Genomic DNA, 22,442 nt, shown 5'->3' on the forward strand with positions numbered 1-22,442 from the left:
TCCGAATACTTTTCAAGGGTAGCCCCATGTAGAGCGCGTTGCAGTAGTCCAAACGTGAGGTGCAAGGGCGTGAGTGACTGTAAGGAGAGCCTCCCGGTCCAGGTAGGGTCGCAACTGGTGCAACAGGCCAACTTGTGCAAAGGTCCTCTCAGCCACAGCCCGGTGGTCCCTTCCACCTATTCTGATTCTAATTCTGATTTGTAAGGCCTTGGTAAGGCCAGGCTTGGAATGCTGCATCCAGTTCTGGTCACCATATTATAAAAAAGATGTAGAGACTCTGGAAAGGGTGCAGAGAAGAGCAACGAAGATGATTAGGGGGCTGGAGGCTAAAACATACGAAGAACGGTTGCAGGAAGTGGGTATGTCTAGTTTAATGAAAAGAAAGACCAGGGGTCACATGATACCAGTAATCCAGTATTTGAGGGGCTGCCACAAAGACGAGGCATCCACCAATTCTCCAAGGCGCCTGAAGGCAGGACAAGAAGCAACGGGTGGAAGCTAATCAAGGAGAGAAGCAACCTGGAACTAAGGAGAAACTTCCTAACAGTAAGAGCAATTAACCAGGGGAACAGCTTGCTACCAGAATTGTGGATTCATCACTGGAGACTTCTTGTCTGGAATGGCCTAGGGCAGTGTTTCTCAACCTTGACCATTTTAAGGCATGTGGACTTCAACTCCCAGAATTCCACAGCCAGCAATGCTGGCTGTGGAATTCTGGGAGTTGAAATCCACATGCCTTAAAATTGTCAAGGTTGAGAAACACTGGACTCTAGGGCAGACATGTCAAACCCAAGGCCCGGGGGCCGGATGTGGCCCACGAAATGGTTTCATGTGGCCCGTGAAGCCATCCTGGAAACAGTGAGGGAACGGCCCCCTCTGCCTTGGCCCTGGCTCAGGCTGGCCAGGAGCCAATGTACAATTTTGTGGTGGCCCTCTATGCTGAAACGCATTCAGTCTTAGCTCCATAAGCCCCCCCACCCTGCATGAGGCTCCTCTAGTGGACCATGCCTTGGCGTTTGCCCCGGTCCCACCCCCTTCTGCCAGAGACCCTCAAATCTGTCCCACTCCTGCCCAGGCCCCCACAGACCCCCTACCCAACCCAGTAGACCACACTCACTCCATCCACGCCCACCCAGTAGGCCGCACCCACCCTGGCCACACCCACCCGGCCCCGAGGGCAACCGCAATGCTGATGCGGCCCTCAATGAAACTTGAGTTTGACACCCCTGGTCTAGGATCTCTTGCTTGTGCAGGGGGTTAGACTAGAAGACCCCCGAGGCCCCTTCCAACTCTGTTATTCTCTTTCTGTTTTCCGTTGGAGTTTCTTCTCTAAAATAGTACAAGCCAGGTCAGTTCCCTCTTAGGATCCTGCTTTTTCCCACACCAGGTCTCGGATTCCAGTCTTCCGTCCAGCCCAAGGAGCACCAACACCACATGACAGGAGAGATCCAGATCTGCCGGTCCCCAGCCGCATCGCATGTGAAGCACGTACGCTGGTGCCAGTTTGCAGTAGAACATCCAGCTCATGTGATGCACCTGCTTGTTGCTATCTAGGGAGGGAGGCGAGGAAAAGGAAGGACGGGCAACAGCTGGACTCTGGGTCTGCTGCAGGAAAGCCGCATCTGTGCTGCACTTAATCCTGCGGTGGGACAGTGGATCTGTGTCCTTCCTGCGCTCCCCCCTCAGGAGATCCTTGAACCTTGGAGGAAACAGGAACTGCTGCTTTGTGGATCCCACTCTCACACCAATTCTTCCCTGTCCTGCTTGTTGCACAAATAGCCATGAGTCAGGACCTTCGGTCAGGACCCTTTTAAAAATCTTTTTAATGTTTACTTCAAAAAAAGCTGAGCTGTTTCCAGCCATCTTCTAAACCAGTGGTTCTCCACCTGTGGGTCGGGACCCCATTTGGGGTCGAACGACCATTTCACGGGGGTCGCCAAACAACACAGTCCGCCATTTTTTCCCCCCTTTTCCTTAGCTGTGCTCCTCCCTTTTATTCTATTGGCTTTTGAAAGCCAATAGAATAGACTCTCTTGAATAGAGTCTAATTCTATTGGCTTTCCAAAGCCCATAGGAATTGTCCAGGCTGTCTCTGCCCTGCTGAGCCCGCCAAAAGTCCCAGTCTGCAAACGGTGCTGCGCCAGTTGAGTAGTCCTCGACTTACGACCGGTTGAGTAGTCCTCGACTTACGACCGGTTGGGGGGGGGGTCGCGGCATTAAAAAGGTTGAGAACCACTGTTCTAAACAGAAGAAGTCTAACCTCTGAGTGAATGCACATTAAAAAAAAATCACATTAACTGCCTGAAGGGCTGTTTCTTGAACTAATTCTGGATTAATCTGAGGAGTAACAGAAGGTTGAGGATGTTTTTCCTAGCCTGGGTTTCACCAAAATTTCAGCCCAGACCTTTGAATTAAGTGTAATTTTCATCAGGCTGTAAAACCAATAAAATAATAGTGCCAAACCATCTTCTGGAGTTGTTTGCAAGCTATTTTACTAAAAGAAAAAAAAAAACATGAGAGGGATTGAGATTCTCGCTGCTGCCCCCCCCCACTTCCAGCCATAATTCTCAATAGCCCTGAGGGGAAAAAAACCAAATTATGCCCCCCCCCCACCTTGGTTGCTGAAAACCAGCCAAATTGCAAGATTTATGCCTGGAGGGGAAAAAAATGCATCACTTTTTTCCTCTTGGAATGAACCCATTTTCCCGATTTGCAAACTACCACGTTGAGGCAGCTGCATTTTGCAGGCAAAACCACCCAAGGATTAAGACAACTTTAACCAAGTTTGCCATGCCAAGCAAAGGCATTTGGTTTGCAAGTGCAAACCAGAGTTGGGGGGGGGAGAGAAAGAGAGAGAGAGAAAGGAGACAAAAAGATACAGACAGGAGAGAAAGAGACAGAGAGAAAGAGACAAAGAAAGAAAAAAAGACAGGAAGAGAGAGAAAGGAGACACAGAAAGAGAGAGAGAGAGAGAGAGAGAGAGAGAGATTGGCTAGGGATTATGGGAATCTCTTGCAGCTTTTCATTCAAAGTTTTTTCCTCTGCTTCCATCTTAGCTGATGAAACAGGCACGGATTATCACCTGCACACACACATACACTCACACACACCCTCATGTATGTACACATCCACCTGGTACTTTGCCTCTGTGCAAAAGTCTGATTTTCTTCGCACAGAGGCAAAGAGACCCTGTGATGGATCCAGCACTCTCTTCCCCTCATCCCAAACCTTCCGGGAGTCTATTTTTCACTACTTGAAACCAGAGAAATCGGCCTGAAGGGGGCAAACGAAGGTCGGACGCAGCCGGGCCTGGCTGTGCGGATGGCCATCCCCACCTCAAGCAAGACCGGATGGAGGAGCCCCGAATTTCCCGCCCCCTTTCCAAACTGCGTTGGGGAACCAGAGTTGCCGACCAGTCGTCTCCTCCTTGCAGCCTCTTTGAAGGCATCAGGCTGTCCAAACGAAAAAGAGGAAAAGGGCCAAGTGGGGCCGTCTCAGTCCAATTTCCGGACCCCCAACTTCATAGGTCCCTTGGCCCCTTTTTTCTCGGCTCGCCGGGCCTCCATTTCCTGGCGCCTCTCTTCTCGTTTCTTCCGGGCCAGTTCTGTCTTGCTGGGACCTGTGGATCCAGAGAAGAAAGAGAAAGTGGCCGGGGGGGGGCCTGCCAAGCCCGTCCGAGCGTAGCCAAGGCGGAGAGGAATTGAACTGAACTCAACTCAATCAAATTGAACTGAATTGAACGCAACCAGGTTGAATTGAACTAAATTAAACTGAATTATTTGGCCAAGCGTGATAAGACCCACAAAGAATCTTTGTCCGGTGCAGAAACTCTTGAGTGTACGTTCAAAGCAACAGAATAATGATAACAACAAGAGGAATAGTAAACAAGAAGGATAACAATAATACAGGTAGTCCTTGACTTACAACAGTTCATTTAGTGACTAAGGTTACAATGGCATTGAAAAAAGCGACTTATGACCGTTTTTCACACTTTACAACCATTACAGCAGTGGTTCTCAACCTGTGGATCGGGACCCCGTTTGGGATCGAACGACCATTTCACGGGGGTCGCCAAACAAGGCAGTCCGCCATTTTTCCCCCTTTTCCTTAGCTGTGCTTCTCCCTTTTATTCTATTGGCTTTTGAAAGCCAATAGAATAGACTCTCTTGAATAGAGTCTAATTCTATTGGCTTTCAAAAGCCAATAGGAATTGTCCAGGCTGTCTCTGCCCTGCTGAGCCCGCCAAAAGTCCCATTCTGCAAACGGTGCTGCACCGGTTGAGTAGTCCTCGACTTATGACCGGTTGAGTAGTCCTCCACTTACGACCGGTTGGGAGTCGCGGCATTAAAAAGGTTGAGAACCACTGGGTTAGAATGTGGAACTGCAGGCTAACTCACTCCTCACTGCCAGCGGTTCGATCCTGACCAGCTCAAGGCTGACCCCGCCTTCCATCCTTCCAAAGTGGATAAAATGAGGACCCAGATTGTTGGGGGCAAGAGGCTCCCCGTAAACCACTTAGCGAGGGTTGTAAAGCACCGTGAAGCGGTATATAAGTCTAAGGGCTATGGCTATTGCTGTAAAATGGGGCAAAACTCACCTAACAAATATCTCAGCAATAAAAAGTTTGTGCTCCCTTGTCATAAGTCAAGGATTATTTGTACTACATCCATACTCCATGAGTAAATGCGCTGATGGGAAGGAACCATACCTTGATCTGAGTCCAGCGTGGCCCAGTTTCCCTCGAGGGTCCACTCACGCAGAGCGTCAGCATTTTTCTAAGAAAACCCAGAATATATGAATTTAAAGGCTGGTCTGACATTTGTACCATGCTACAACTCTACATTTGGGGTTTAGGGTGTGGTTGTGATCTGCTCAATCCTTAAGAATAGAAGAAGTTGCATTCTCGTGTTTCTAGTCCCTGTGGCTCAGCACAAAAAGTTGATTTTAACCCCTATTTTATCCAGGGAAAGATATTCAGTGGCTAGGTTTCCACATGGAATGGTTTAAGAAGGGCTTACTGAATGAAACTTAAGTGGCTGCATTCACACATCATGCTAAGCCAGTGGTTCTCAACCCGGGACCCCATCGGACCATTTCACGGGGGTTTAAGAAGGCCTAACTCACTCCTCACTGCCAGCGGTTCGATCCTGACCAGCTCAAGGCTGACCCCGCCTTCCATCCTTCCAAAGTGGATAAAATGAGGACCCAGATTGTTGGGGGCAAGAGGCTCCCCGTAAACCACTTAGCGAGGGTTGTAAAGCACCGTGAAGCGGTATATAAGTCTAAGGGCTATGGCTATTGCTGTAAAATGGGGCAAAACTCACCTAACAAATATCTCAGCAATAAAAAGTTTGTGCTCCCTTGTCATAAGTCAAGGATTATTTGTACTACATCCATACTCCATGAGTAAATGCGCTGATGGGAAGGAACCATACCTTGATCTGAGTCCAGCGTGGCCCAGTTTCCCTCGAGGGTCCACTCACGCAGAGCGTCAGCATTTTTCTAAGAAAACCCAGAATATATGAATTTAAAGGCTGGTCTGACATTTGTACCATGCTACAACTCTACATTTGGGGTTTAGGGTGTGGTTGTGATCTGCTCAATCCTTAAGAATAGAAGAAGTTGCATTCTCGTGTTTCTAGTCCCTGTGGCTCAGCACAAAAAGTTGATTTTAACCCCTATTTTATCCAGGGAAAGATATTCAGTGGCTAGGTTTCCACATGGAATGGTTTAAGAAGGGCTTACTGAATGAAACTTAAGTGGCTGCATTCACACATCATGCTAAGCCAGTGGTTCTCAACCTGTGGGTCGGGACCCCATTTGGGGTCGAACGACCATTTCACGGGGGTCGCCAAACAACGCAGTCCGCCATTTTTTCCCCCTTTTCCTTAGCTGTGCTACTCCCGTTTATTCTATTGGCTTTCAAAAGCCAATAGGAATTGTCCAGGCTGTCTCTGCCCTGCTGAGCCCGCCAAAAGTCCCATTCTGCAAACGGTGCTGCACCAGTTGAGTAGTCCTCGACTTACGACCGGTTGGGGGGTCGCGGCATTAAAAAGGTTGAGAACCACTGTGCTAAGCAATGAAACAGGATTTACTAACCACCATGGCTAACTTCACAAAGGAGGCTGGTGAAGCTACACGCTAAACCAGGATTAACAAAGACACCAGTGTTATATTCATGGAATAGGGACGTCCAAATTGATGAATCGTATGGTGGGCTTAAGGCGAAGACCTGGTTTGTGACATGTTGAAATATAGGCTGGGCTTCCTACAAACCAACTTCATGTGTTGTGTGAAACCAGTCAACCAGACTAATAAACCATCCCAACCACATTCTGGCTCAGAGCAAAATGAATACCCAGCCTGTGTTTTCCTCCCTGATGCCAATTTCAGCAATACAGGTAGTCCTCGATTCATTTAGCGACCCTAACCTAATTCATGGTTTAATCCACCCAACGTAGGCTGCATCCCCATAGCCACACACCTGCCTCTCCGATGGTGGCTTCCCAGCCAGACAGGAAAACGGATCGGATTTGTCCCCAGAGCCGATGCTGCCCCAGTTGTATTCGCTCGCCAGTTTGGTGTCTTGGTGAGGGGCTGCAGCGGCTTTGGTGCCGAGGCTGGAGGGGAGCGGTTCCGTGAGGATATCCCCCCCCTTTTGGGGGCTCCAGGAAGGCTCCAGATCCCAGGCAGAACTGCTCCAGTCGGAGTCCTGCCTATCAGAGACCGTGGGGGTAATCTACGAAATGGAAGACAAATTGAGTTAGAAAACCTGGATGAGTCTCTTTTGTGCAACTGGGGGGGAGGGGAAAGGCCCCTGGTTTTGGGAAGTTTATTTAGAGGAATGTTTAAATCCTCATGAAAGTTTCTAGTCCTCATGAAAGAGGTTCAGGGCAGAAACTTCTGGAATTTCCAGAGGTTTGAGGGGGGACACTAGACCCACAAATGCCTTGTTATCCCTGGAACATCCCCCCCCCCCCCAGTGTCTCCCAACCTCATTTTAACGAAAACAATCTCCAAGCCAAGCTTTGTTTTTTGGGATTGGTGTTGGCCCATCCAGGCAGTTTTCACACCCACCGTCCGGCTTTCCTACAGGCTGTTTTTTGTACTACTGCTGCGGCTCACCGTGTGGTCTCCCATCCCAATCCAAATCTTCTGAACCTGGGCAAGTCCCATTCTGCCATCTGCTGGCGTGTTATTCTAACTACACCCGTGGCGAATGAGGAAGCCAGCAGAGGGAAAAACCTTGGTGAGTCTGAGGCAGCCTGAAGCAAACTTACTGTCCTACTGCCGGATGTCTGGGCCGGTTCTGACCAGCCGGGGCTGTTCCAGTCATCTGGACTGGGCTGCCTCTTGGTCTGCTCTGTTTCTTGCTGTTGACACAAAGAGGAAAAGGGACATTCAGCTGTGTGGCAGCCACAGTCATTTACCCTCAGCCTTGTTTTCAGGAGCAGGCATGGCTACTTTCACCAATCTCCCCTCACACGTATCCCTGAGGTCACTTATAGTTCTGTTGTCTCTGTCCATGCTGAATTGTTTGGTGCTCATTGGCTAAGCTTAGGAAGTAAAGGCTCTAATTTAGGATAGATTTGCGTTCTGGAGGCTGCAGAACTTTTTATACCATGTCAAAAAACATCACTGCAAAAAGTAGATAGGAGAACTGAATTACTTTAAGACTTATTCTATTGATGCTCATCTTTTAACTGTTGTATTGTAATGCAATTTTCGTGCCCTCACATTTCAACTAATTACCAGGTTTAAAGTAAATTAAGAAGCCTCTGCAGTTCAGTTGCCGTTCCCTTCCAAAATCTCTCTCTCAAGCTTCTATAATATCTATCTGTCTGACTATCTATTATCTATCACCTCTCTATCATGTCTATATCATCTATCTATCTATCTATCTATCTATCTATCTATCTATCTATCTATCTATCTATCTATCTATCTATCTATCTATCTATCTATCCATCCATCCATCCATCCATCCATCTATCCATCCACCCACCCCATCTACTATCTATCTATCTATCTATCTATCTATCTATCTATCTATCTATCTATCTATCTATCTATCTATCTATCTATCTATCTATCTATCTCTCTCTCTCTATCCATCCATCTCTATCTGTCTGTCTGTCTGTCTGTTTGTCTGTCTATCTATCTATCTATCTCTTTCTCTCTATCCATCCATCTCTTTCTGTCTGTCTGTCTGTCTATCTATCTATCCACCCACCCACCCACCCACCCATCCATCCCTATCTTCTCTCTCTCTCTCTCTCCATCCACCCACCCACCCCTACCGCTCTCTCTATCCCTCTATCATCCCTCTATCTATCCATCCATCCATCCATCTATCATCTATCAATTTATTTATATTCAGAAATAGTCCTCCACTTATGATTGTGATGGAGTCTGCCCATGACAGTCATAAGTCACAATGGTTGTAAAAGCAGGTCATCGTATGACCAGATCTGATTTTACAACTTTACTGCCATGTTTGTTAAGCAAATCATTGCATTTCTTAAGTGAATCACATGGTCATTAAGCGAATGTGGCATCATCCATTGGCTTTGCTGGTCAGAAAGTGGTTGGGAAGGTTACAAAGGATAATCATGTGACCCGGGAACAACGAAACCATCATAAATACACGCCAGTTGCCGAGTGCCTGCATTCTGATTGTGTGACCACGGGGATGCTGCAACGGTCATTAAGTGCGAAAAACGGCCATAAGTCACTTTTTTCAGTGCTGTTGCAGCTTCTAATGCTCACTAAACAAACAGTTCTAAGTAGAGGACTATCTGCAAATGAACTGTGGTGACCCAGCATCTCTGATCCATTTCAGCTTTTCATCTTCAGCTCTTCACGGGGGTGGGGTGGGCGGTGGGGGGGTGACCTTTTACCTCCAAGCTGCTCCAGTCTTCATCATCCCACTGGTCTGCCGTGCTCTCCTCCCCCCCCACCTCCTCCTCCTCCTCCTCCACGTCCCACCGGCTGGAAGGGGGGGGAGCTGCTCCCTCAGCAGCAGGAGGGGGCCCGGTGCCTATAGATAGATAAGCAGATAAATGCTTTAGATATAGGCAGACGCATGGACAAATATAGAGAGATGATAGATAGATAGATAGATAGATAGATAGATAGATAGATAGATAGATAGACAGACAGACAGACAGACAGACAGACAGATGATACATAGATGATAGACATGATAGATAGATCGATAGATGATAGATCAGATAGATAGATAATGATAGACAGAGACAGATGGTGGGATAGGGATGGATGGATGGATGTAGATAGATAGAGTTATAGATGATAGATAGATAGATAGATAAACAGACATGATAGATAGATCGATAGATGATAGATCAGATATATATAGAGAGAGATGATAGACAGAGACAGATGGAGGGATAGAGATAGAGATGGACGGATAGATAGATAGAATGATAGATAGAATGATAGATAGATAGATAGATAGATAGATAGATAGATAGATAGATAGATAGAATGATATAGACAGATAAAGAGAGAGAGATGATAGACGTAGATGGATGGATGGATGGAGAGAGAGAGGATTGATTGATAGAGATAGATAGATGGATGGTTGGATTGATAGATGATGAATAGATGGATGGGCTGGATAGACAATCATATGATAGATAGATAGATAGATAGATAGATAGATAGATAGATAGATAGATGATAGTTGATAGACATGATAGATAGATATATGATAGATTAGATAAATAAAGAGAGAGATAGAGGATAGACAGACGGACGGATGGATGGATAGGTAGGTAGATATTCAGATACGTAGAGAGATGGATGGATGGAGATAGATAGATAGATAGATAGATAGATAGATACAGAGAGAGAGATGGATGGATGGATAGAGAGATAGAGATGATGTATAGATAGATAGATAGATAGATAGATAGATACAGAGAGAGAGATGGATGGATGGATAGAGAGATAGAGATGATGTATAGATAGATAGATAGATAGATAGATAGATAGATAGATAGACAGACAGACAGATAGATGGGTAAAGAGATAAGGAGATAGATAAATATTTTAAATATACAGGTAGTCCTTGACTTATGACCACAACGGACTCCAAAATTTCCATTGCTAAGTAAGACACTTGTTAAGGGAGTTTACCCCATTTTACAACCTTTCTTGCCATCATCATTAAGTGAATCTGACTCGCAAAAGGGGATCACGTGACCCCCGAACTCTGTAACTGTTATAAATGTGAGTCAGTCGTCAAGCATCCAAATGTGAATCACATGACCCTGGGGATGCTACAACGATCGTTAAGTATGAAAAGCGGTCATAAGTCACTTTTTTCAGTGATGTTGAGGCTTCGAACAGTCACTAAGTGAACTGTTGTAAATCGAAGAGTGCCTGTATTGCAAAATTGGCCCCGTTCACACAGCCCACCTAACCCAGACGAGGCCTCCTGACTTTCAACAGCATTCAAAGCCTGGCTAAATTGGTGCACTCAACAGGGTGGGTTAGCAGCCCCACTGACCTGATTTGGGGGGCTCCGACGGTGTCTTGACGGGGGCGTCCCTGGTCACCTGCTCTGCCCCCGGCGTTGTGCCAGCGTTTGTCCGGATCAGCTTTGACGTCAGGGACGAGACCCCCGTCACAGCCCAGCCGGCCCAACTGGCTGCTGAGCCCACCGCGGGACTGGTGGAGGGAGCCTGGACATCTTTTTCTGAAAAGAGAGGGGGGAGGCAGAGTCCCGGTTCAAGCTATACCGTTGCAATGCCAGGAAGTGCTTTTTAAGCAGTAGGTTGGATTAGATTACAGGGTTTCTCCAAACCTGGCCACTTCAAGACGTGTGGATTTCAATGCCCAGAATTCTGGGAGTTGAAGTCCACACGTCTTAAAGTGGCCACGTTTGGAGAGCCCTGGACAAGAAGACCTCCAAGGTCCCTTCCAGCCATAGTATTCTATGATTTCAGTGAATCAGATCCATGTGGCCCAAATAAGCATTGCTGGCTGGAGAATTCTGGGAGTTGGTCCACACGTCTTAAAGTGGCCAGGTTTGGAAAGCCCTGGACAAGAAGACCTCCAAGGTCCCTTCCAGCCCTAGAATTCTATGATTCCAGCGAATCAGATCCATGAGGCCCAAATAAGTTGGGCGGGGCCTCGCATTCTAAGCAGAGGCGTGGCCAGAGCTCAAAGCAGGAAAAGGGAGAATGGACGGATTTGCAAAGTGGGCCAAGCCGGGCACATAATCCTTGGCTGCCAGTTGCCCACCCCGGTTTAGTCAAACCACAAGGCCCAGTGGTGGGATTCAAATGTATGAACAACCCGTTCTCTGTGTGGATGCCGCTTCCGGAAGTCTGTTCTCGACCTGGGCAACAAAAAATTAGCTACCGCTTCTGTCCAAGTGGTGTGAACCGGGTGAATCCCACCACCGACAAGGCCCAAAGTCCAAACCCAACAGCTTGGCCCCTCTTGATGGTCAGGATGGTCTCACCAAGTTCTGAGAGCTGAGCCGGGTCTTCTGAAACCGTCTCCAGTTTAGTCAAGAAGCTGTGGATGGTTTTGAAGGCCTGAAAAAAAATTAAAATCACCCGACAAAAAAAGCAATGAGACAGACACAAAGATGGTTTTTTTTTTAAAAAAAGCCAACACAATCAGAAGCTTCCCCACAGCGCTACAAACTACAGGCAGTCCTCGACTCACAGCAGTTTGTTTAGTGACCGTTCAAAGTGACAACAGCACTGAAAAAAGCGACTTATGACCATTTTTCATACTTAAGACCATTGCAACATTTCCCTGATCACATGATCAAAATTCAGACACTTGACAACTGCTTTGTATTTATGACGGTCATAGTGTCCTGGAGTCACGTGATCCCCTTTTGCGACCTCCTGACGACAAAGTCATTTAACAGCCATGTGATTAACTAAACTGCAGTGATTCACTTAACAACTGTGGCAAGAAAGGTTGTGAAATGGGACAAAATTCACTTAACATGTGTCTCATAGCAACAGAAATTTTGGAGTCAATTGTGGTTGTAAGTTGAGTACAATCAATCAAATCCTGGCTTAACTGGATGTGTGATTCTAGACCCTCCAATGGGTTACTGCAGGGGTTCTCAACCTGTGGGTTGGGACCCCATTTGGGGTCGAACGACTATTTCACGGGGGTCGCCAAACAACGCAGTCCACCATTTTTTCCCCCTTTCCTTAACTGTGTTACTCCCTTTTATTCTATTGGCTTTTGAAAGCCAATAGAATAGACTCTCTTGAATAGAGTCTCATTCTATTGGCTTTCAAAAGCCAATAGGAATTGTCCAGGCTGTCTCTGCCCTGCTGAGCCCGCCAAAAGTCCCATTCTGCAAACGGTGCTGCACCATTTGAGTAGTCCTCGACTTACGACCGGTTGAGTAGTCCTCGACTTACAACCGGTTGGGGGGGGTCGCAGCATTAAAAAGGTTGAGAACCACTGGGTTACTGTTTCTGCCCAACCGTGGGGTCCCATGGAGTGGGTGACAAAAGATTGTTAGCCCCATTTTAACCAGGGAAGGCTAGGTTCCTGCATGGAGTTGCTTAACCTTGGTTTACTGAATAAAACCCAAGTGGCTGCCTTCATACCTCATCTTAAACAATGAAACATGGTTTACTAGCCAGCATGGCTGACTTCACAAAGGAGGCTGGTGAAGCCGCATGCTGAGCCTGAATTAACCACGGACAACTATGGTTAATTTAGGCTTGTCATGTCGCTTCACATCCCCTTTGTGAAGTCAGCCATGCCGGTTAGTAAACCGTGTTTCATTGTTTAGTGTAATGTGATTCACGGAAAGGGAATGGCCCAGACTCACACATTTTATGGGAGCCTTAACCTTGGTTTTTGAGGTGTTAAAATGCTTGCTGGTTTCCCACAACAGGCTGAGTTATTCAACTTTTCTGAGACTCACTTAGAGTGTCATGTGAACTCAACCACTGACTTGTAAACCATCTTAAGCACATTCTGGTTCAGAACAAGATGAATAACCAGCTAGTGAATAGTCAATTTCATCAATACAGCCAGTCCTCAACTTAAGACCTGCAGCAGCCATTTGAAGTTATAATGATGCTGAAAAACGTCACCAGTCCTCACACTTATGACTGCTTCAGTGTCCCCAAGGTGATCAAAATTCAAGCTCTTGGCAACCAACAGTATTTATGATGGTTGCAGCATCCCGGGATCACATCATCGCCATGCGTGACCTTCCCACAAGCAAAGTTAATGGGGGGAAGCAAGATTCGCTTAATGACCACACTATTCACTAAACAACCACGATTCTTTTAATGACCAAGGGGGAAAAAGGTAATAACATTGGGCACAGATGCAGCATCCCAGGGTCAGGTGATCACCATTTACAAGCTTCCGAGTGGCTTCCAAAAAGCAAAATCAACGGAAGACGCCGGATTCACTTAACGACATTAGCAAAAAAGGTCATAAAATCAGGCTTCGGGCATTAACAACCCAAACCCCTCCTCTTTAAATGGTGGCTCCAATTTTTATTTTATTTTTCATTTCTTAAATTCGTATTCCTCCCCTTCTCCCTAATAAAGCGACTCTGGGCGTCCTTTCCCTTGCATCCTTCCCTCACATCGCTCAAAGGCACACCTGTAGGGCAGAGATACACCTGGCGGCACAGCACCTGCCCTACAGGTGTGCCCCTGTGCAACAGTAGGCAAGGAGAGAGCAACCGGGCGGGGGAATCACTGGACCCGCTTCCAAAGACCCCCGTGGACTCAATTCTCCACCCACCCTTCAGAAACTTGCAAGGGGAGTTTGCCCCCACCCCACCCCATTCCTCACCTGGTCCCGGACAGTTTTTTCGGGGTCCACCGTCAAGTTGCACAGCACTGGCAGGATTTTGAAGGCGCACTCTTTCATGGAGAAGAAATTGTGGGTGGCGGCAAAGCCCAGGACCCCGGCCGCCCGCGAGGGGGCAAAGGGGTCTTTGGTGGCCCGACTGAAGGCCGAGATCAGCACGTTCTGCCTCGTCTGTAAAGAGAACATCCAGCAAACAACTTGAGCTCACCTGCAATAAAAAATGGCAGCAGAAAAGGACTGAGGGTTCCGGCCCAGGGTGCATCGTAGTCCCCAAAGTGCAATCATCAAGGTATTTGATGCGGGCAGTCCTCAACTTAACAACGGTTCATTTAGTGGCCTGTTCAAAGTTGCAGTGGCATGGGAAAAAAGGGATTTATGACTGTTTTTCACACTTACGACCATTGCAGCAGCATCACGTGATCAAAATTCAGGCACTTGCCAACTGACTCATAGTTATGACCGTCGCAGTATCCCGGGGTGATGTGATCCCCCTTTTGCAACTTTCTGACAAGCAAAGTCAATGGGCGAGCCAGATTCATTTAATAGCTGTGCTAGTAAGTTAACCATTGTAGTGGTTCCCTTAACAACTGTGGTAAGCAAGAATGGTTGTAAAATGGGGCAAAACTCACTTAACCGTCTCACTTAGCAACAAAAATGGTGGGCTCAGCTTTGGTCATAACTCAAGGACTACTGTATATCAGTGAGTCCATCATTCAAGGCTAACCATGGTACAAAGTTCTTTGTACTGTGGCACACAAGATGCATTGCACCAAGCAGGGGGTTGGACTAAATGACCTCTAAGGTCCTTTCCAATTTTATCATTCTTATCTTAATCCATATTTAACCCATCAATCTTTCATATATTACAGGTAGGCCTCAAATTGTGACCAGTCCTTCAGTGACCGTTCAAAATTACAACCACACTGAGAAAAGGGGCTGAGGTCTGGTCCTTGCACTTATGACCAATAATACAGCATCCCTGCAGTTCAGCACTCGTCACCCAGGCGCCTGGCATCCCGCATGTATTTACAACGCTTGCGGGCTCCCAAATTCCTGTGATCATCAGCTGAGTCAATGAGGAAGCCGGCAGGGAACATCACAAGTCACGGTCATGTGAGAGCTTGCTTAATGACCATGGTGATTCACTTAATGACCATGGTGGTTCACTTAACGACCAGGGCAAAGAAGGTTGCAAAATCAGGTGCAGGTGTCACATGACTTAAGCACTGCAGCATTCAGCAACAAATTTTCCAGTCCCAATTGTGGTCGTAAGTTGAGGACTTCCTGTGATCTTGTGCCCAGTTTCCCACATCCTTCTTCCCAGAGCCAACTCTCTCTAAAACAGGGATGTCCAACCATGGCCACTTTAAGACTTGTGGGATTCGAAGTCCAAAGGTCTTAAAGCAGTGGTTCCCAACCTGTGGGTCGGGACCCCATTTGGGGGGTCGAACGACCATTTCACGGGGGTCGCCAAACAACGCAGTCCACCATTTTTTCCCCCTTTTCCTTAGCTGTGCTACTCCCTTTTATTCTATTGGCTTTTGAAAGCCAATAGAATAGACTCTCTTGAACAGAGTCTAATTCTATTGGGTTTCCAAAGCCAATAGGAATTGTCCAGGCTGTCTCTGCCCTGCTGAGCCCGCCAAAAGTCCCGTTCTGCAAATGGTGCTGCACCAGTTGAGTAGTCCTCGACTTACGACCGGTTGAGTAGTCCTCGACTTACGACCGGTTGGGGGTCGCGGCATTAAAGAAGTTGCGAACCACTGTCTTAAAGTGACCAAGGTGGGACATCTCTGCTTCCCAGCCTCCCACCGTCTGCTCCGAAAGCCCGCCTCTGCCCGCTGCTTCCTTGAATCCGGTCCCACTCACGCTGACACTGAGGTACGGTCCAATCTTGCCCAGACACACGGTGGTATTGCAGCGAATAGGGCCCTGGTCGTCCCGGGCCTGGAGGCGAGCAAAGTGCTTCATGAGTTCCACGTTGAGGTTGGTCTCGCTGAGTTTGGGAGCCAGGAGCAGCATGGACTGTGGAGGAGAACACAGGACAGGAGCCCCTGAGCGAGAGGCCGCAGGGTGGGCACGCAGGGGCAGGAAGAATGGGCCCCAAGGCAGGGGTGCTTGGAGATGGGGATAGCTTGGAAGAAGGAGCCCGGTCTCTCCCTGTGTTCTATCCCAGCCTATTGCCGTCCTTGTTAACTGCACCAGGACAAAACCCCTGCTACTACAATAGGCTGGAGACTTGCAAACAAAAACAAAACCCCCTTTTAATTTTGTTGACAAACCTGTCAAATACAGCAAACTCATGTCCAAAAGAACACGATGAAAAGCAGACACGAAGTCACAAGAGAAGTCACAGAGCAAGATTCCAAGACGCAGTTTTCAAACGGTTGCCTTCAGCAACCAGCACCCAGCCACACCTCCTCCCTTTATTTAGCAGTCCCATGGCGGTGCCTCTCCTTGCCATTTCTTCTTACTTTGGAGGTTTCTCATTGACCTCTATTGACTTACTCTTGCTAATTGACGCCGTCTGCGTGCGTCAATTAGCAAGTCCGTCAGTTGTGATTCCTCCAAGTCTGACTCATGCTCCTCACCCAGCTGAGCTTCATCAGAAACACGACTAGAGGGCCTAGACTCTGCATCCAACTGTGAGTCCTGTACTCCCTCTGGCTCTGATGGCCCTTCAAATGCTTCCTCTACCTCCTCCTCAGATTCCTCCTCCTCAGCTGTTGGGAGCACAGGCTGGCACGGAATCACGACACCCTGGGCGGAGGGTGGACATTAGGGATGGTGACACTGGGATCACCTTGTGGTCTTTTTTTCAGCCAAAGAAGAAAGGTTCAGAGGGGAGGTCCCAAAGATGCTTTTTCAGGAGGCAACTGGACTTTGTTTTTCTTTGAAGACGTTTCGCTTCTCATCCCAGAAGCTTCTTCAGCTCTGACTGGATGGTGGGGGAATGGAAGGATTTATACTCCTTGCAAACAGCTGGTCATTTGCCTCCTTTTAGAGAGTCAGTGAGGCCATTTGGAAGTTGACCTGTGTCCTCAGGGTCACCTAAGTAGTGCAAATGGGTGTGGAACACAGTCCTTTCAGCAGTTCCAAGAAGGCTCCATACCCATTTGCACCACTCAGGTGATCTTGAGAACAAAGATATGGATGAGAAGAAAAACAAGAAAAAGCACCTTTGGGACTGCCATGACCTGGATGACCTGGATGAAATCTCCAGATATTCTGAGGGGAAGGTATAGATGACCTCACCAACTTCAGCTTCGGGCTCCTCCTACCTCCCACTTCCATCCCACCAGTTATGTAAGATGCCCTCCTCGCCCAGAACAAGCCTGGGGGATTGTGACTCACAACAGATGAAAGGTTGTTTATCCCACCCAGCAGGGAGGGATGTAAGAGGTTTGGTGACACCCCCCCCCCCAGAGATAGAGAACTTGCCCTAGACATCTGTCAATCTTCCCAGGTAGACCAGTCAGGAAACACAACCAGATGAGTTAATTCTGCTTTCTTGTAAGGTTACATTAACTGAATTTTGTTTGTAAGTCTGAAAGTACAAATCTCCCACCGTCTCTTTTACAGTCTGAGAAACTCCACCCATTACTCAGCCAAGAGCAAAGTTGTCTCTAATCTGTCAATTCCCTTGGCAGACTCTTCTCATCCTGCCTTCCAAGATCTTTCTCACATGCCTTTATATCATCTTGCCTCACCTTCACCGTCTGCTCCCGAATGGCTGGATTGGTGTCCAGGAAGCCGTGGACCACGTGGGGGAAGATCTGGGTGTTGACCGTGGGCTCATTCAGATACTGAATGAAGTGTTCCATCTGGAGGGAGAGCGCCTGCGGTCAGTTGGTGCTTGAGATACAAAATGCATCTACAATTTCTCTCCCAGGTTCACACAACACACCGAACAAACCCATTTTCTAGACTTGCGCTAAAACCCCATGGGCTGCATTCACACGATTTTTTTTTTTTACTTATTTGTATCCTGCCTCATTTATTTATTTATTTATTTATTTACGTCCCTGTAATCCAGTGGTTCTCAACCTTTTTAATGCCGCGACACCCCCAACTGGTCGTAAGTCGAGGACTACTCAACCGGTCATAAGTCGAGGACTACTCAACTGGTGCAGCACCGTTTGCAGAATGGGACTTTTGGCGGGCTCAGCAGGGCAGAGACAGCCTGGACAATTCCTATTGGCTTTGGAAAGCCAATAGAATGAGACTCTATTCAAGAGAGTCTATTCTATTGGCTTTCAAAAGCCAATAGAATAAAAGGGAGTAGCACAGTTAAGGAAATGGGGGGGGGGAATGGCGGACTGCATTGTTTGGCGACCCCCGTGAAATGGTCGTTCGACCCCAAATGGGGTCCCGACCCACAGGTGGAGAACCACTGCTGTAATCTCTTATTTCTGGGTGACTGAACAGAGCTGAGCATTTACTGTCCGGATGCCCTTCCTGACGCCTACACGGAGTTCACAACAGATATTTTTTCTTTGTGTCAGAGAGAGAGAAATATCTGCAGCTGCCTGAACTCACAGCCTCCTGGTGTTGAGACAAGAGCTTCGCTTCGCCCTTCCTAGTCTGCCTTTATTATTTTGACAAACAACTCAATGTGGCAAATATATCCAACACACTTTCCTCCTCCTCCTATTTCCCCCACAACCTTGTGAGGTGGGCTGGGCTGAGAGAAGGGGACTGGCCCAAAGTCTTCTAGATCAGTGGTTCGCAACCTGTGGCTCGGGACCCCATTTGGGGTCAAACGACCATTTCACGGGGGTCGCCAAACAACGCAGTCCGCCATTTCCCCCCACCCTTTTTCCTTAGCTGTGCTACTCCCTTTTATTCTATTGGCTTTTGAAAGCCAATAGAATAGACTCTCTTGAATAGAGTCTAATTCTATTGGCTTTCAAAAGCCAATAGGAATTGTCCAGGCTGTCTCTGCCCTGCTGAGCCCGCCAAAAGTCCCATTCTGCAAACGGTGCTGCACCACTTGAGTAGTCCTCGACTTACGACCGGTTGAGTAGTCCTCGACTTACGACCGGTTGGGGGTCGCGGCATTAAAAAGGTTGAGAACCACTGTTCTAGATGATTTTCATGTCTAATGCAGGACTAGAATTCATGGTCTCTTGGAGATTGGCCCAAAGTCTCCCACCCAGCTTTCATGGTGAAGACGGGACTTGAACTCACAATCTCTAGCCTTAACTATTAGACCCAATTGGCTCTCCACACACTAAGCTCCCAACCTCTTCCCAAAGCACGCAAGCACGTGTATACAAGTATGCAGCTCCATGAATTTGTTTAGTAAATAAAAATGCAGCCTCCTAATGAAAAAAAAGAGCTTCACCGTCCATTTTTTCTGGCTTTCTAGTGGAAAATAACAGAAGAGTCTCACAAATGCTTTTTTGTTCAATTAACTTCTTCTTGGGTTTACACAGTATACTGCACCAGTGTTTTTCAAATTTGGTCACTGTAGGGATTTCAACTACCAGAATTTTCCAACCAGCATGTGCCAAGTTGTTTGGGGGGGGGGGGGGAGACGGACTAGATGACCTCTGAGTTCAGTTCCAATTTTATGAGTCTAACATTAATTCCCATTTAGGACACCAGGCAGTGTGTTGGCTGGGAAATTCTAATTTAAACTGAGTTTAAATAACTTTGATTGAGTTTAAATAACTTTAGCAGTGTGTTGGCTGGGAAATTCTAATTTAAACTGAGTTTAAATAACTTTGATTGAGTTTAAATAACTTTAGCAGGCCATCATTAGTTGTTTGGGAGCCTGGTAGCTCCCTTTTCAACCAATGTTATTAAACAATTATTAAAAATTTAACAAGAACAAAAATTGTTATTAAAAAGAAAAGGTGACCACCAGGCTGGGTGAGTTACAGAATTCCTTTAAAGCCCATTGATTTCAATCTCTCAACCCATGCAGGATTCAATCTGAGATTCTGTTTAAAGACGGAGGCAAGGACGCAACCACCGGCTTTCTCTAACAAATCCACAGGTCCAAATGCAACTATTTGATTTGGCCGCCTGCCAACCTGTTGCAGCAAACGGATCCTCATGGCCCGGTCTGGGGAAGAGAACATCTTCACAATCACAGGGATGATTTTTTGCTGGTATTCCTGGCTATTCAAAAATTTCCCCACCTGGAAAAAGGGGAAAAAAGCAGAGGAGGAAGGGAGAGAGAGAGAGGGGGAGAGAGGGGGGGAGAGAAAGAGAGGGAGAGAGAGGGGGAGAGGGATAGGGGGTGAGAGAGAGAGAGAGAGAGGGAGAAGGAGAGAGGGAGAGAGAGGGAGAGAGAAACAGAGAGAGGGAGAGAGAGGGAGAGAGGGGAGAGAGAGAGAGGGAGAGAGAGGGGAGAGAGAGAGGAGAGAGGGATGAGAGAGAGAGAAGGAGAGAGGGAGAGAGAGAGGGGGAGAGAGAGGGGAGAGAGAGAGGGGATGAGAGAGAGGGAGAGAGACTAGAGAGAGGGAGAGAGATGAGAGGGGAGAGAGAGAGAGAGGGAGAGAGAGAGAGGGAGAGGGAGAGAGAGGGAGAGAGAGAGGGAGAGAGAGAGAGAGAGAGGAGAGGCGGGAGAGAGAGAGAGAGAGAGAGAGTGAGAGAGAAGGAGAGAGAGAGGGAGGAGAGGGGGAGAGAGGGGAGAGAGAGGAGGAGAGAGGAGAGAGAGAGAGGGAGAGAGATAGAGGGAGAGGGGAGGGGGAGAGGGAGAGAGAGAGGGGAGAGGAGAGAGAGAAGGAGAGAGGGGGGAGAGGGAGAGAGGGATGGGGGTGAGAGAGAGAGAGAAGGAGAGAGGGAGAGAGAGAGGGGGAGAGAGAGGGGAGAGAGAGAGGGGGAGAGAGAGAGGGAGAAGGAGAGAGGGAGAGAGAGGAGAGAGAAATAGAGAGAGAGAGAAGGGAGAGAGAGGAGGGGAGAGAGAGAGAGGGAGAGGGAGAGAGAGGAGAGAGAGAGGGAGGAGAGGGAGAGAGAGATAGGGGGTGAGAGAGAGAGAGGTAGAGAGGGGGAGAGAGGGAGAGAGGGAGAGAGAGAGAGAGAGGGAGAGGGGGAGAGAGGGAGAGAGAAGTAGAGAGAGAGGGGGAGAGAGAGAGAGGGAAAGAGGGGGAGAGAGAGGGGGGAGAGACAGAGGGAGAAGGAGAGGGAAAGAGAGATAGGGAGTGAGAGAGAGAGGGGGGAGAGAGAGAGATGGGGAGAGAGAGGGGAGAGAGAGAGGGGGAAAAGGAGAGAGGGAGAGGGAGAGAGGGAGAGAGAAATAGAGAGGGAGAGAGAGAGAGGGAGAGAGAGGAGAGAGAGAGGGAGAAGGAGAGGGAGAGAGGGATAGGGGGTGAGAGAGAGAGAGAGGTAGAGAGGGGGAGAGAGAGAGGGAAAGAGAGAGGAGGAGAGAGAGAGAAAGAAAGGGAGAGGGGGAGAGAGGGAGAGAGGGAGAGAGAGGGAGGGAGAGAGAGAGGGAGAGAAAGGGAGGAACAGAAGAAGTCAAGAATGGGCAAATGTATTTAGAAAAATAAATAAATGCATCCCCCTCTTCTAATAAAGATGCACAACTGGGTGGTGCTGCCCACAACAAAAACAACCCCAGAGATTTTATTAATAGCCCAAGGCTGACAAATTAATTGTCTGTTTTCATACAATACACCAAATCTGAGGAATGTTAACATTGCTTACCTGTTTGTTTTGCGGGGGGGGGGTTAGCACGTGGTGGGAATGCGGCCCAGTATAATTACTGGCTGATCTCAGAAAATGGGTTAACTAGGATCAATTACAGGGAGTCCTCAACGTAGAACAGTTTGTTTACTGACCAAAGTTGGAACGGCACTGAAAAAAGTGATTTATGACCATTTTTCAGACTTAACTCCGTTGCAACATCCCCATGGTCATGTGACCAAAATTCAAATGCTTTGTATTTACGACGGTTGCAGTGTCTTGGGGTCACGTGATCTGCAACTGTGACATTCCCAGCCAGCTTCCGGCAAAGTCAATGGGGAAATCAACAGGGAAGGTTGCAGGTCATGTGATACCTCGCTTAACAACCACAATAATTCACTTAACAACCAGAGCAAAAATCTTAATGACTGCACTGCTTAACAACAAATCTTCAGGTCCCAATTGCGACTGTAACCTGAGGACTATCTGTAAACAAATCTGTTTACATTAATTCACAAACAGAATCCTAACCGAGATTTAGTATTTTGTACGAATACATTTGCTGGGACTTTTGCTATCTCATTAAGCATCTTGAATAAACACAGCAGGTCTATTTATTCGTTTATTTGTGTCAGAAGCATCACAACTAAAATAAGTCATGCTATATGACATAAAATGTAAAAATTTAAAATTTGAACTATAAAATACAAGCTACGTGCAAATGTGCAAGTTAAAGAGATCTTGCCCAAATTAAGCAAGATCTGCTTAATTTGTACAAATCTGGTATTTTATAGTCGGACTCTCATTTTTTTATTGAAACTAGCAACATTAATTGGTTTGTGTAATGCCGCCATGAGGTCTTCCATTATACATTGATTGGGGCACAAAGGACAGGTATACATGTATGATGTTGTCTGCACGTCACCACAATCGCAAAGAGCAGAAGCAAGCGGATA

The 22,442-nt window shown here is 47.5% G+C and overlaps 2 protein-coding genes across 4 annotated transcripts in view; one reads left to right on the top strand and one right to left on the bottom strand.

Annotated features, from left to right (window-relative positions):
• CDC42BPG (CDC42 binding protein kinase gamma) overlaps window positions 1-1,987 on the top strand; it is a 73,768-nt gene extending 71,781 nt beyond the window's left edge. For both annotated transcript variants that reach the window (XM_039359894.1, XM_039359895.1), the window contains exon 37: window positions 1,388-1,987. In XM_039359894.1, coding sequence (XP_039215828.1) covers window positions 1,388-1,438 — 51 coding nt within the window. In that variant the 3' untranslated portion in view covers window positions 1,439-1,987. The remainder of the gene's footprint in view (window positions 1-1,387) is intronic.
• A 134-nt stretch (window positions 1,988-2,121) lies between these two features.
• Window positions 2,122-22,442, bottom strand: part of SCYL1 (SCY1 like pseudokinase 1) — a 34,075-nt gene continuing 13,754 nt past the window's right edge. The window contains exons 8-18 of one of the 2 annotated variants that reach the window (XM_039359897.1): window positions 19,890-19,997; window positions 17,559-17,672; window positions 15,718-15,873; window positions 13,831-14,019; window positions 11,495-11,570; window positions 10,535-10,723; window positions 8,901-9,040; window positions 7,281-7,373; window positions 6,485-6,739; window positions 4,709-4,775; window positions 2,122-3,619 (exon numbers count right to left, since the gene is read on the bottom strand). In XM_039359897.1, the coding sequence (XP_039215831.1) occupies window positions 3,495-3,619; window positions 4,709-4,775; window positions 6,485-6,739; window positions 7,281-7,373; window positions 8,901-9,040; window positions 10,535-10,723; window positions 11,495-11,570; window positions 13,831-14,019; window positions 15,718-15,873; window positions 17,559-17,672; window positions 19,890-19,997 (1,512 nt within the window). In that variant the 3' untranslated portion in view covers window positions 2,122-3,494. Of the gene's footprint in view, window positions 3,620-4,708; window positions 4,776-5,435; window positions 5,503-6,484; window positions 6,740-7,280; window positions 7,374-8,900; window positions 9,041-10,534; window positions 10,724-11,494; window positions 11,571-13,830; window positions 14,020-15,717; window positions 15,874-17,558; window positions 17,673-19,889; window positions 19,998-22,442 lie in introns of both variants that reach the window. The other variant, XM_039359896.1, reaches the window with a different exon arrangement.

Source organism: Crotalus tigris, unplaced genomic scaffold, assembly GCF_016545835.1.
Source record: "Crotalus tigris isolate CLP2741 ecotype Arizona unplaced genomic scaffold, ASM1654583v1 scf7180000019143.106728444:792265, whole genome shotgun sequence".
In the NCBI taxonomy this organism is placed as follows: domain Eukaryota; kingdom Metazoa; phylum Chordata; class Lepidosauria; order Squamata; family Viperidae; genus Crotalus; species Crotalus tigris.